Source organism: Corvus kubaryi, unplaced genomic scaffold (assembly GCF_017639235.1).
Source record: "Corvus kubaryi isolate FWS band 111438036 unplaced genomic scaffold, C.kubaryi_AGA036_p1.0 65000, whole genome shotgun sequence".
Classification (NCBI taxonomy): Eukaryota; Metazoa; Chordata; class Aves; order Passeriformes; family Corvidae; genus Corvus; species Corvus kubaryi.
This window is the reverse complement of record NW_024581681.1, coordinates 179,240-193,609: the sequence shown is the minus strand read 5'-3', so window position 1 is coordinate 193,609 and position 14,370 is coordinate 179,240. Positions and strand designations below refer to the sequence as shown.

General features: G+C 39.2%; 1 protein-coding gene across 1 annotated transcript in view; it reads right to left on the bottom strand.

Moving 5' to 3' along the window:
• Positions 1 to 27: 27 nt before the first annotated feature.
• LOC121672841 (dynein heavy chain 5, axonemal-like) overlaps positions 28 to 14,370 on the bottom strand; it is a 145,199-nt gene continuing 130,856 nt past the window's right edge. The window contains exons 70-72 of the mRNA XM_042045748.1: positions 6,640 to 6,848; positions 2,084 to 2,305; positions 28 to 737 (exon numbers count right to left, since the gene is read on the bottom strand). Coding sequence (XP_041901682.1) covers positions 519 to 737; positions 2,084 to 2,305; positions 6,640 to 6,848 — 650 coding nt within the window. The 3' untranslated portion in view covers positions 28 to 518. The remainder of the gene's footprint in view (positions 738 to 2,083; positions 2,306 to 6,639; positions 6,849 to 14,370) is intronic.

Here is a 14,370-nt window from a genome sequence, read left to right as displayed (position 1 = left end):
GCATTGAAATATATGCAGATAAACATAATGCTTTACCATGCATTTAATTATCTTGCCATTACAGCTTTACTAATGCTATGGATTATAAGATTTTAACTACAAAGTTGAATTTGAAAATAATTATATTATGAAAAATTCTTGTATTAAGAAGAAAGATAGCATCTACAAAAGAACCACCATAAGATGTCAGAGAAGTTGTCACTATCACAAGCACTTTTTTACATAGTGCTTCCATTATGAGCAAGTTAGGTGATTATATTCTCACTTGCTTTATAACAGTTGCCAAATTTACACCTGCAGCTGTTTTCCCTCTGATATTCCCAGGATAAATAAATTTAGTATTTTTGCTGTGAACAGAGTAAGCTGATCTATGTGCAACTAAAATAATCTCTATGTGTCACCTGCTAATTCCCACCCTCCTGTGAGAAGGTAGCCACCACTTTGACAATAACAATGCAAGTCATACTGGCTGCAGCTTAATCCTACTTGATGGTTCATTTTTTCATAGCTGTCTGTCCTTATTTCGAACTGCAGAGCACTGCAACCCCCCTCAAAGTCCAATGATCAGGATTCTGCACTGTTTTCAGATACAAAGAGAAAATGTATGTCAGGTCTGTTCTCCGAGGCTTTTTGTAGACAGGGCAGGAGTACACATTTCCATGTTGCTTCCTGGGGTCATTCAGCGCTGTTGTGCTAACAGCATACACATGGATTACAGGAAGGCTTGTGAACAGCACCTGAGAATGTTAAAACATACACAGGGCTCGGCATTAGAGAAGCAGAATAGGCTGCCTGAATTCTAAATGCCAGAACTAGATTCAGTGATGGCCTTCAGCAAAAGCACCAGCACCTCAGCAGACGTACATGTGAGAACTCAAGTCTTACACTCACTACTGCATTGACACTAACTTTAAGCCTGTGGCAGCTCAGGGACGACAGCCATCAGGAAGTCTGGTGGAAGCAAAGGAAAGCAGTAGAAATCTGGAAAACTGCACGCTGTGGAGGCAGATGGAAAAATGGCATGGTGATTCTAGGAGGGACAGCAACCATTGTCTTTTTTCCCTTCCTTTGCCCCTTTCACTGATGTTTCCCATTCTTACCCCACCTCCTTTTTCCTGAATGGCAGGACTGGAGCTACAAAAACCAAGCTGGAACCAGCAACCTTCCTTGTTACCTCTGCACTGCTGACAGTGAAGCTTCTAAGATCCAAGGTGCCTCTTGGGTATTTATCCAAGCTAGATCCCCTCAGGTCTTCCACCAAGATAAAGTATTCATTGTCAGGGGATAAAACAGACCCAAATCCAAGAGCAACATGGAACCTTGCTGAACACTCCAGAGCACTTAAGTAAACTCCATGTTTGAAGGGGTCTTTTGACAAACCCAGCAACAGAAGTTACACCTGGCAAGGTTTGGTTTGGAAAACTTTTCTCTCAGTCAGACACAGAAGTGTTTTACCTATGGACAGGAATTACCTCAATTCCAATTCCAGGACAGTTAGCACTGACTTGGAAAAAGTGTACCAGTGCAGACAACGTCAATTTTCCCTGGACCGTGACTACAGTATCTAATCATTACTCCGTAGTTAGATTTTAAATCTGCTTAGTCACATCAGCGAAATGTAACTCAATGCATGGATAACTGAGCATAAGCCCAGAACTAATACTCTTCCTCATATTATAAAACAAACACTAGGGATTTCTAGTCAAGAAAACACTGACCTCCATATCAAATCCAGCCCAGGGCTTTGGAAGCTTTGATAAGGTCCCCCTTGGTCAGTCAAAAGAAGACTGACTACAGGTTGCACTATTTTATTCAAACATAACTGTGCTGCTAGGGCCCCTGAAGCCAAGAAGCCCAGCATCTGGTCTGCTCTAGTGCTATGCATCCTAAATTAATTTTCTGACAGAAGCCTTTCTGTTCACTTCTGGTGGGTAAAGAGTCTTTCCTCTTCCCAGCGCCACTAGTGTTGGTTACCCTCTTAAAACCTGTTGTGAAACCACTGCTGCAGGCACTCAGCATACTTCCTGGTTTTCCCTGAGCACTTGCATTATGCCACAGCCTGTTACACTCACTTGATCCTTACCTTTGGTGCTGACTCGATCAGCTTACTGTTCCTGCGGTCCCAGCCTGCCCCTTCGAGGAACAGGCCGTGTATGTAAACCCCACCGATGTCAGCAGGAGGAGGGCCAACAACATCCTCTTTCATCATCTTGGTCACTTCACTGTACAAAACCACACTGTCGAGTTCCCACCCTTTGGCTAAATTCATGCGAGTTGTCTCTTGCCTCATGGCTGTTAGGAATCCCTAAGGAGATACACAGGAATATGATACAGAGGATTTTTTAAAAAGCCTTGAATTTAAACAATTTACAACATTTTTTTCCCGATGTGACATCAGCTGTATGAAAGCTCATCCCGCAGAATTTCATGTGCATATAAAACAAATTTGGTAGTGTAAATCCAATGGTTTTCTGTATTTTCTCAGCACCATGCATCCATACATAATTGGCGTGCACACGTTGGTGCTAAGAAGCCCCCACGTTGGCTTATTTAACATATCAGAAGTGCCTGTATAACTCACCTCACATGCCTTTTTTACAACCAACCAGATGGAGAGAGGTTCATAGGGCTGCCAGATTCATGTGTTTTGAGAGATTCCAAACACAGGTAATTTCTAATTCCTCTAACACTGGCTATATTATTCACCTTTTCTTATACTGACATTGTAAAAAATGCTTTTCAGTCAACAAATAAGAACACAAAGGAAATACCAGCTAGAATCATGCCATTAAATACTGAAATGCCTCTGACATTGTGCTCAGTGAAAAGTCTTTATCTACTGCAACAACATAGGAATACACATGAGGAACACACAAAGGTGAGAATTAATGAGCCAACAGCTCCACTAGGAAGAAATCAGGAGCAATGAGGGAATTGAAAAAGTTTTTATTTTTCTTCAATATTCACAGTAGAGGGTGCTCTGTTGGCCTACCATTAGGGCCAAATGAATGGAAAGAAGTCAGATGTGGGAACATTGGCAAACTGTCTACTGAACCCAGGGGCCAACCTCTGGCTGATAGGACTGGAGTGCTCCAAGCACTTTGTAGCCATGCAATACCCTTTAAGTTATGAGAATGTGAGATGACTTTCACGAACTCAGGTATTTCTGTTAACTTACATTGGTTGTTTCTCATTAATATAATACCAGAGACCCCAGGACAAGTGTTTTAAAGAGCTTCTGTGATAGCACAGATAATTGTAATTGCGTTTGAAGTAGATGAGAACTCCAGCGTATAGCTGAGGGACACAGGATTAAAGGCCAAATTCTTCTATCAGAAATACTATTAAATGAAAGCAGAATCCTTGCAGTAATTTGTGGAATTTTAATTTGTAGAAACATGCTAGAACCAATAGTTTAAAATACATGGAGTGTTCACTGCCATAAAGCCCCAGAGGGCTACTGGATCCCAGATAAACTGAAATATTAAAGAAAGAAGAGCCTGAAGAGGACAGAGCAATGACTGTATTAAGGGAATCAGTTCAAAGGCACCATGGAAACACTGGAATAAAAGTAAGCTCAGAGCTGTGACTTGTCTTCAGGGATAAGGTTTAGATAGCAGATTATTCCTACAGACATGGCAGGACCTATACACTTTCTGCAGTGGGACTTTTAATGCTTATCTGCTCATTTGAATGAATCCTAGACAGCATTTGAAGACTGCAGCTGTGAGCTGGAGGCCCAGCTGGGTGTCCCAGAGTGGGTGAATGGCACAACAAAGAGCAAGACAGAATCAAGTAGCTTGAGGTGCCACTGTACAGCTGAGGGCTTGGCTCACCCCAAAACCCTCTTGTCAGGGACATAATGAACCACTTGCCATGATATTTGCTTCAATTTCTGGTAATCCTTTAATCCTTTGTTTGTTTGGTTTGGTTGTTTATGGTTGGTTGGTTGGTTAGGGTTCTGGGGGGTTTTTTGTATATGTGTGTTTGCCTTTTCCTGAATTTCTCCCTGTCCAGCTCACTGAAGCCTGCTAAAGCTTTGTCCTTTGGCCTTTAAACAACTCATGCGAACTAACTCTGAACCTTCTAGTGAAGGAAAAGCAGGCACCCATGGAGGCTGTGACAAAAAATACAGAAATCAGTTAAGTCTATTGCTCTCACAATCATATTTTCTCCTTTACCTTACTATGGAGGTTCCTTGTTTGTTATTCACTTTGCAAATACTGAGCAAATTATGGCAGGTTTGCTAGAACTAAGTGGGCACTGAGGAATGGAGGTATTGTACTTCATATTCGGATTAGTATCCGCATTGCTTTGGCATCTAAGGGTCGTAGAAGTAGGTTGAGGGTTCATTATGCTGAGTACTACACAACCAGAAAGACAGTTTTGCCTCATAGTGCTTAAAATCTATATATAGGACAAGTGACAGGAACTGGATACAGAGATGCAAACAAGGAAACAATAAACCAGTGTCAGCCACAAAATGGAAATTGGGAGGTAGAAATGAGAAATGCCTAATGTCAAATTTTTGATGAAAAACTCCAGTAACATCAGATTAACTTCCAGGAGGGAAGAAAATTCATGGCATTTCTTGTTTTGTTCACCCCAGTTATCTTGGCCCCATGCAGACACACAAGGGGAATCAGGTTTCTTATACATAGAAGTCTGAGCCAGCCCTCATTTGTATCACCAAAAATAAAGATTAACTTCTGTGAAATTACTGAATTTATCCTAGTGAATAAACAGTCCAAGAGACTGGTCCTATATTATTTTTTATTGCCAGAATGCCTCGTTTTCCCAGTGCTATAAATCTACTTTATTGCCCTGTGTTATCCATGGCATTTATCCATTGACTGTAAAGCAAACAGTGAGATATATGCAAGCAGACAAATGACTTAGGAGCTGCATTTCATCTCACAAATGAAAGGATTTTTCTGACAACTTCTCAGGTATTACAAACAAGCCATTAGAACTGCAGCACTAACACCTCACCACCTCAGCTTGTTTGAGAAGACGAAAATCAATTTTTTTAACATATGAAATACTGATTTCAAACACAGCAATATGACTATTAACAAAATAACAGTTAATTAAAAAGAAAATGAGTCTTTGCTCAGGTGAATTGCTTTTAGAATGAGCCACTCCCACAGGCTTGGTTACAGAAAGTGGTGACTGCAACAATAACTGTCTGGTTCTTAAGCTTGTGATTGTCAGCGCAAATAAATTTTTTAATCTCTGCACACAATGTATTTAGGGACTTAAAGAACTAGGGGTTATGAAGTGTGTAATTTTTGTATTTCTAGAGGCTTTCTCATTTACTATGGTCTATTAAATCACAATTTGTTTGGGGACATTTTACACTGATTATTTGGCAGCTCTTTTCAGAAATCCAGCTATATGGATCCAAAAAAATGTAGGATGCCCAATTTGGGCTGGCAAAATTTCAGAACCCCAGAGCACAAAAAAGCCAGCTAAAATGTCCAGTACAAAATCTGTATCAGCTCTTGCTCATCTGTAGTGCAAAAGCAAACACCAACAAAGCCAAAAGCCTGTTATTGTTGCATCCAGCCTGATCATTGCAAAAGTTACTTTGAAGTATTTTAGAATGCTGCCATCAGTGTGTTGCTAGCAAACCAAGTATGGAAGCACAAGCATTTTATTAGAACTCCTACTCCTCTCCCTCGCACTTGAGAACCCTTTGCTCGGGGATTCTGTGAACCCCCTTCCATGCTATAAAGTTGTACCGGCAGACAGCTGACACACACAGGATAGATGATAGATGGATATTTCCCAGCAGTAGTCCTAGAGAATATTTGGCACTGTTGCTTTCTCTATTCTAGGCAGCTGTTTCAGCTAGCTTTTGCATTGCTAACAAGTACTGAGATTAAAATAGGTCTTTAAAATAGTTCTTTCCTGAGGCTTCATAGAAACCTGTTGGCTGGATACTCTCACAATGACTCATTTCCACAACTCACACTTCCCACAAACATCTGTGAATCATAAAAAGCTTTAATGGATGTGGATAGCTCTGCAGAGAAACTACACATCATCTAGGTATGTATATTTTACTTTTTTAACTCTGCTCTCAGCTGTTCCTTTTTCTGTGTTTCATTTCATGCCAGGTTTTTATTTTAGATGGTGCAGACAAGAGGCTGTATTTTTTATATGTCTCTGCAGACCATGTCTGGCACAATTCTGGGGTGGTATGAATAACAAACCTTCCATTTCAAGGAACTGATTTGCAAGGATTGAGAACCAAGTCCAAATCTCTTCTTCCTATGTCAGAGTTCTGGAACTTATCTTGTTTTGTACTCAGAGGGATTTTCATGCAAAAAATAAAGAACAGATCACGGTAACAGAAGAGGTAAAAAAGGGAAGATTAAGTTGAAATGTGAAAGCACGTATTTACCCAATTTCCTCATGATTAAAGCAGCCAAAGATGCATTTCATCATTTCAGTAGCATTATTTTGTTCTAGCAAAAATTTCTTCAGTAGATACTGAAGATAATTTATCCTATATTTATGCTAAAAAATTAATATAGATTACCCTTCATATAGTCAATATTAAGTCAGCTTGAAGTCCTCCCAAGGTCTAATTCTGTTACTCAGAAGTTATAAAGGTCAACATGGCAAACTTACCAGTGGATTAAAGAATCCTGTCATCCAGAACTGGTTTGGATGGCCATCCTGCAGCCAGATGCTGAACTGCTGGTTTCTCTCAAGAAGATCAGTAAACCAAAATCCTAAAGTAGTTGACTCCCAGGAAATCCTAAACCACAGTTTTGGAATTCTAGCATCATAAATATTATCTAAAGCATCTTGCAATTCTTCTGACATAATTATGCTTCCTGGAAGATAAGCAAAATGTTCAGAATGAACTTTCCCCTAGCTTGCAAAGGCAATTAAAACTTCCAAATAACATTCCGAGTCTCATAAACCCTCTTTTTTTTGTGCCTTAATTGCACACCTGTAGCACTGCAGTCTTATCAGTTTGTAGTTAATTTGTTCAAAATTATAAGACTTGATTCAAAGCTAAAGGCAATAAGATAAATGATATCTCTTCTGTTGTTTTGATCAGAAACAAAGATATGTTTCTTAAACAACTTCTTCTCCTTCATACACATTATTTATATTCATTATATTCACAGTGTGTTTGGAATGTGATTAATCATTGAAAACTTTTTTTCTAAATTTTAATGGATCCTACATGCACGATCAATGATAGAGATACACTGTGTAACTCATCTATATCCTAAGCATGTACTGGCAGTGATTATATTCATGAAATTCGCTATTATTAATGATAACTTTGTACATTTCCATTATCAAGATTCTCAGTGGGAAAGCAGTACGTAGAATAAAGCTAGAGGCAGGATTTTTTTTTTTTTTTTTGGCAGTGGCGGTGCATACTCATATATTCCATGCATAGTACTGCTCTCTCCACTAAAATGCTGGCATTTACTAAGACAGTGATTTTTCAGTGACTCTCACCATTCCGTGTGCTAGAAGTTCCCACATCTTATGTATTCTCAATGGTACTGAGATCTGGCACACTGCCATGCCTCAGGATGACTTCTCTGTTCCAGAAACTGGTTCTATTATTCTGTTATAGAAACTGGTCTGGTAGCCCCAACTTTGATTAAATATTCATGTAATACCAAAGTACAATATATCACCACGCACACAGCTGCTGTAATTGCCACAAGGACAACATAAGATACCAAACAGAATTAGGTGGCTTCCACCACAGAACATGTAAAGGAAAGGGAGGTGGTCTGGGTGACTGCAAAGAACTGCAGTGGTCCATCCAGACATACCCATAAGGAAATGTGGCCTGTAATAAGAAAGCATTTCAAATCCCTTCCTTCCACTGAGGATGACAGGGCTTCAGTTGAGGAGAAGGAAAAGTGTATCCAGAAACCAAACACCAGCTTAATTTTGAAGAACAGAGCTAAAACATAAACACTCCTATAGCAGTGTGTGCAAATCTAGTGCTTTCTATGATACATAAATGGCAAATAGGCTTTGATTTCTTCTAGCAGATAATGAATGATCTGCCTCCATTTATATGCACCTCTTTTAGTGCAACAAATTCTTTGAGAAAACCATTACTTTTACAAAACAGTAAATATTAAAAAATACTCCCTATCCTGCGTTCTCTGCAATTGATTTGTAGTCAGGCTCAGAATCACGTTCTGCAGTAGCTAAGAGACTTTTAGAACACAATTAATAAACCTTCTCTTTGGGTATTAATCTTGTCTTATACATATAACCAAGAGAACCAACATTTAAGAAAGAAGCCACTCCACGTCTTCTCCTCTTTCCTTAGAAAAACGTAATATTACACCATACACTTTATTCACCTTTTAGAGACAGAAAATGTGGGAAAAGAAGTCTTGCAATGCATGTTGGTTTCAACTTCATAGGAACCGTACTGAGGGCACAAAACAAGTGAAGAGCATCTTGTTTTAGCCCTGGGGATCACTACCATAGAACTGAGAAAGAAAGAACTCTTTCATCTCTGGTTATTCCTTGTTTTCAGGCTGATATATTCAACTTTCTCCTTTCCTTCTCTATTCTTCTGGGCAGGCTGGAGCTTTTCAGATAGGGAGATACAACCAGTCTCTGCCCTGAAGCATTGTGAAATCCCTTAGAATGCCTGCCTGCTATGACTCAGAGCAGCTGTTGAGAATGTTAAGGCAGAGTGTTCTTGAGGATGAGGTATGTTCGCAGCTCTGGCCGTGCCCATATAGCTGCATAAATATTCCTAGTGAGTGGGTGTCATCTCTGGCAGTAGGCATACAGTGCTTGAATTTCAGCACTAAATGGCATCTGTGGGTGTTGGGATGCATTCCTGCAGCCAAAATACTCTGATAAAAATAAAAATAATTAACAAAATAAAATAATTGTCAGAAATAAAATCAGTACCATAGGAGAAAAATCATGCCATCTTTCAGGACAGAAGTGATACAGCTGTTTGAAAAACTATCTTTGATAAATTGAATGAGTAGTACAGTGCCATAGGCTTCTCATATTTAATTTCTGAGAACCTCAGAGCACTGTACTATATGAAGAGACTGAATGTCCTATGAACCTAACATGACAGGCTCTAATGTTCTACGAATCAGGTCAACTGTTTATAACTTTGTTATTTTGGGGCTTACTCCATGATAGTCCCTTTCTTGAATGGAATAAAGCCCATCTGAAAATGACTGATGAAGGGTCAGGTCAGTTAAAGACATTAGGGCATTTCCATACTTCAAAAATAATATCCACTGTAACCATACTGTTTGCACAGTATACAGAGTTCAGAAATTAGGATTCCCCTTTTTGATTGCCCAAAATTTATACCATCCCCCTTCTAAATCACATCTAAATCTATCCAACTGCTGAGTGGTGAATAACCCAAATAAAGCTTTTCAGTTCTGAGGATAACTAATTTTATTCATAATTAAAGTAAATAGTCTGTTCTTTTAAAATGATCTGGTTTTAGGGTGATTCATTCAATAGATATAATGTTTTGAATAGACTACATCAGGAGCTTTTATTATTTCTTGGAGTTGACCCTTTTCACTACCATACCTCCCACAAACTGAACTTGAAAACTGTGTAATTTGTAAAATTTGGATCTGTTTTGAATTTCACATTTATGAGAGTCTATCTGAACTAGGAAACTTACATATCTCATTTAAATGAGTAGCTAAAGTTAGGAACAAAGGAAGGATCTTAAATTCCAGCATGAACCAAAAAAAGCCTCAGTCCACTGACTGATTCTCTTCCCACAGGCACAGATGTAAATCAAAAATAACAAGAATAATTATGTAGGATACAAATGACATGAGAAAAAGTTACTTTCTCCATCAAGTACAGTTTGCCAGTAGCTGATATCATTATAATAAAATTGGAGACTAGCCCTGGAGAACAATACTTGCTAGACAATGAGCCTGTTAAGCTAGCCTGAACAGCACATAAAGAAAAAAGCTCAGTGAAAGCATCAATCCATTACTGACTGTCCCAGTTGCAAACCCAGAAGCTGACTTTTTCACACTTTAATTCCCACCCAAGTTTACCATCCAAAAAACCTGCTTTGTTCTTGAAGCAGTCACACCTTGCCTCCACCACCAAGCTCCAACTCCCCCTTCTTTGCTGAACATGTTGAAAAGAAAATACCGACTTGTTTATAACTTCCTAAGGTTTCCTCTCTTTCTGCCTTATGGCAACAGCTAACACTCGCCTGTGTTTTCTCCAAAGCTTTTCTTATTATTCCACACAAAGGCTCAAGGTATAAAAGCTAATGTATATTTTCCTATAACTAATTTTTTTTTTTTTTTTTGCAAGCTTTAGTATGGTTCTGCCAGCTCTGTGACCACCACTGCTGCACTGATAGAAGTCAACTTCTTTGCTTCAGGCAGTTCTTTGGGTATTTTCCTCTCTCTTCATTTGCAGTGCTTGGGCACTTCAGCATTTGGAGGTGATTCCTGGGAAGTTCTCGGAAGCTCATTTAACTTCACCGCGCTGTTTTAATCCCAAGGCCTCTCAACAGTTTACTGCTTTCTTTTGCCCCAGCTCTCCAGAAGAGGAAGAATAAAACAGGCAGCCAAGACCTGCCATGCACAACACTCTCTCCATGTTTTACTTGCAGACTGGTATTCTCTCCACCTGCATCTAACCTCTGCCCCTGTTCTGTTTTCTCTTTGTTTCCCATCTTTCTTTTCTGGTGCAGAATCCTCTGATTTAATTCTTCAAGTCAGGAGAGATGAGAGGGACTAAGAAACTTGAGTAGCATGCAATTTTTCACATAGAAAAGCACAAATTCCTAGATTCTCCTCAATAGCTAAATCCTTCAGTCAGAAAGATGGCAATTTGAAAGTAACCTTGCAAATTGTTCTGAAAATTTACCAGCTCCCGAACTAAATGTTCTTGGCTGAAGAGTCCTTTCCATCAAAGGATTGAAAATAAAAATTTTAAAGCAGTAATTTGAAGATGAAAATCCACACACAACTCTACAAAAAAGGTAATACAAATCACTACCCTGAGCTAGAGTAATACAACAGGCAGATAAACTCTATTCTGCAGTTTGTCCTTAATGTGCAGTGTGTGTTTCTAAACAGTTGTCCTGGCCAGCGTCATGGCAAGCATATGTAATACCTATTAAGAAGTTCAGAAATGATGTGCCACACTGTGAAAGACAACAGGAGGGATTCTGGCATTCTTATCAGGATGAGAAATAATGGATGAGAGGTGCTGAGCCAAGAGTAACTACACCACAACACATACTAGAATCATCCCTTCTATTCCTCAAATGATGTCCCCATTGTTATATTCCATTACTGTCTTCACTGAGTGCTCTTAATCACTTTCAAATAAAATCCTCATCCAAAAGTGATGATCCCTACAAGCCTCACACACACACACACACACAGAGTAGAACTTAGTAAGGCAAGAGCCCAAGATCTTTCAGTCCAAAATTCTATTACCACTGTCAGCAAGCCAAACTAAAACTTTGTTAGTATTAGCAGTCTTACACCATTACAAGTCAAAATAGAACTTAGCCAGACAGGGGGAATCAGTCCATACTTCTCCCTTTCATGGGAAATTACCTTTGCTGTGCACTCTGGCAAGACTAGTTTCCCGAGCTTCACTTTTTCACCATGTAGGTTAAAATAAATTACCAGCTACCTCTTTTGACTCTTTTGGACCTCATTTATATCCCTCTTATAAGGTGCCACATACAATGAACAGAAATTCCTTGCAGTATCAGGATACAAACACTACTTTCAACTTCATGGTATTCTGAGTTGGAAAAAAGTAGCAAATCTTTACCTTGGGCTTAACACACAAGTTTGTGTAGGTGATATAAAAATCCTACACAACTCCTGTAACGTGTGTAGAACTACATCGCCATAGAACTGCTGTTTTTCCAGAAAAGGACTGCTCTCTCCTAACTCTGCAAATACTGTATATACAGCAGTGATCATGTGGCTCATATATGACATGAAAAGATAAAAAAATAAAAGGTTTCTCAGATGTTCTTCACTTGTTCATGAAGTAGGCAGTTTAGACGATTCCAAAGGATTAGTTTGAAAACACAAAGCTGTAAGGTACCAGAAACCAGGACCAAGTGGATGCAGTTTTATGACCAAAGTAGAATCTAGGTATAAGCAAATGAGTTAAGCATTTGTTTCTTTCACAAGAAGCCCTTAAACACAATGTTAAGTGGGTTAAAAAGAATCAGGATTGAAATCATACTAAAAGCTGTGCTTATTTCCATTGCCAAGGATTTGATACCTACTTTCAGCGCTACTACAAGTATGCTCCACTTCATTCATGGAAAACACTCCCACAGAATCTCTCTTCTCACTTCATTCACCAAGAGAAGACACATAAAAATGCTTACCACTCTTATTCAGTGCATGGAGAAATAAAGACAACCCCACAAAATCTCACAGACAGACCACATTCAAACAAACTCAAACAAACTCTAAGAGGCTAGGAATAACTGGATGGGTCATTAGGTTTTACTGCATTTAGAAACACTATCTTCACTAGTGGGAGAGGGGGTTTGAAGCATCCACTCTACAATAAAGAGTGAGGGATTAGTATTCTGTGCCAGAGGCCTCTACACCACCAGAGGCAGGCAGTAAGTACACAGGAACTTAATAGCTCAGATACTGCCCTACAAGGAATGGTCATCTTCTGACAGGGCTCAAGATCTGCTGCTCATAACCCATTAAGATGTGGCATTTTTGGTGCAGATCCCATGTCTTACTTCTCCTTGTCTCTGAAAAGATTTCTCTGTTTGGAACATGGCTTCTATTTAGGGCACTCGAGAGGACACCCATCACTGCTGTGTTCTGATTTATGGTGAAACTCTGTATTATGCTAACTGTGAAATAAACTCTGGGCAATCAATAAGTAATTAAAGCAGAAGTAATGGTTGGGACATAATTGAGAGTACAATGAGCAGCTACAATCTAATTACTACAATTTGATCCAGAAAAAGTATCCCTCTGGGCAGCAGTTTATTGGTGGAGACGAAAGCTTCTGGGGCATATTTGCCAACAAACATGTTGGACACATGCTGAGCATCCTCACCCATCCCAAAAGCTGAACACTGCTTAATCTGCCCTCGGGACAGAGGGACAAAACTGTCTGGGCTAATTCCTTCTACATCCCTCATGTTCAGCTGCGCATGGGCTCTCCCTGAGGAGGGATTTACATTACCTCAAATGTAACTTGGTGAGCAACATCAAAATGACAAGGTCCAACCATTCACATCCAAACTGGAGAATCAGATATTCAGACTTCCTTTCACAAAGCTACATGACACAAGCTAAAGACGCACTATATTCTTAAACACAAAATTCATTTGAAAGTTTAGGTCTGCCAAAAGTGGGTGCTGGGACCTTAACACATTCACGAAGCCAAAGCCAGATACATGAGCTGGGCAGATGTAAAAAATCACATGACCTGTTTGAGCAGGCAGATCAGTTTACCTCATTGTAAAGAAAAAGAAGCACCTCAGATGACCTGAGATTGCAGTTGACTAGTTTTGGGGGAGAATCTAGTGTGAGACAGCTTGGGGTTTTCCCTTTTGCTGAGGTAGAGTGCCTAAATGTTCTTTCCATCCCCTAATTAACAGTCCACCATGTGCACTTGATATATCATAAACATGCCAGAAGCCATTAATTGTTATTTTTAACTATACATCCAATTTTGTTTTCAGAGCAATTTTTCACTATATTTAACTTGTCTGTCCATAAGAAATTATGTTTTAGAGAACTGCATGAAAGTTACAGCATTAACTTGATTAAACATCTGGCAGAAGACTGTGCCCACTGTGGAACTGAATGTGAAGTGCAAATAAATTATGTTACTCATCCACCCCTCTGCAGAATATTATACACATTGAGAATTTAAATATATCTGTCACAATCAAGGAAAGATTAACACTTTCATGGATGGAAAATATTATTTTTATTTACTTGAAAAGGGACTCTATTCACACATAAAATGGAACTTTCAGCTCAGGAAGAAAGGACAATTGTTTCTTCCAGCTTGATCTTTGCCTATGTTATTACAGGATATGAAAGCTTATTAGCCTTGGGCACATTTATGAACCTCTTTCCTAGATTCAGATTATAAGCACGAGGTTTCTGAAGCACGTATTGTTGGCTTAGTGTATCATACAAATGATAGGAAAAAAATCCCTTTTGATTCTTGTGTAATAAAAACACAAATTAAAAAAAATCTCCCCTCATGAAAGACATTGTCAAAAGACTGGAAAACACCAGTAAGACAGATTACAGTAATGCCATCAGCTATGTCAGAAGGGACTAGTTCTGAGGCATTCTGACCTGCTCCCTGTGA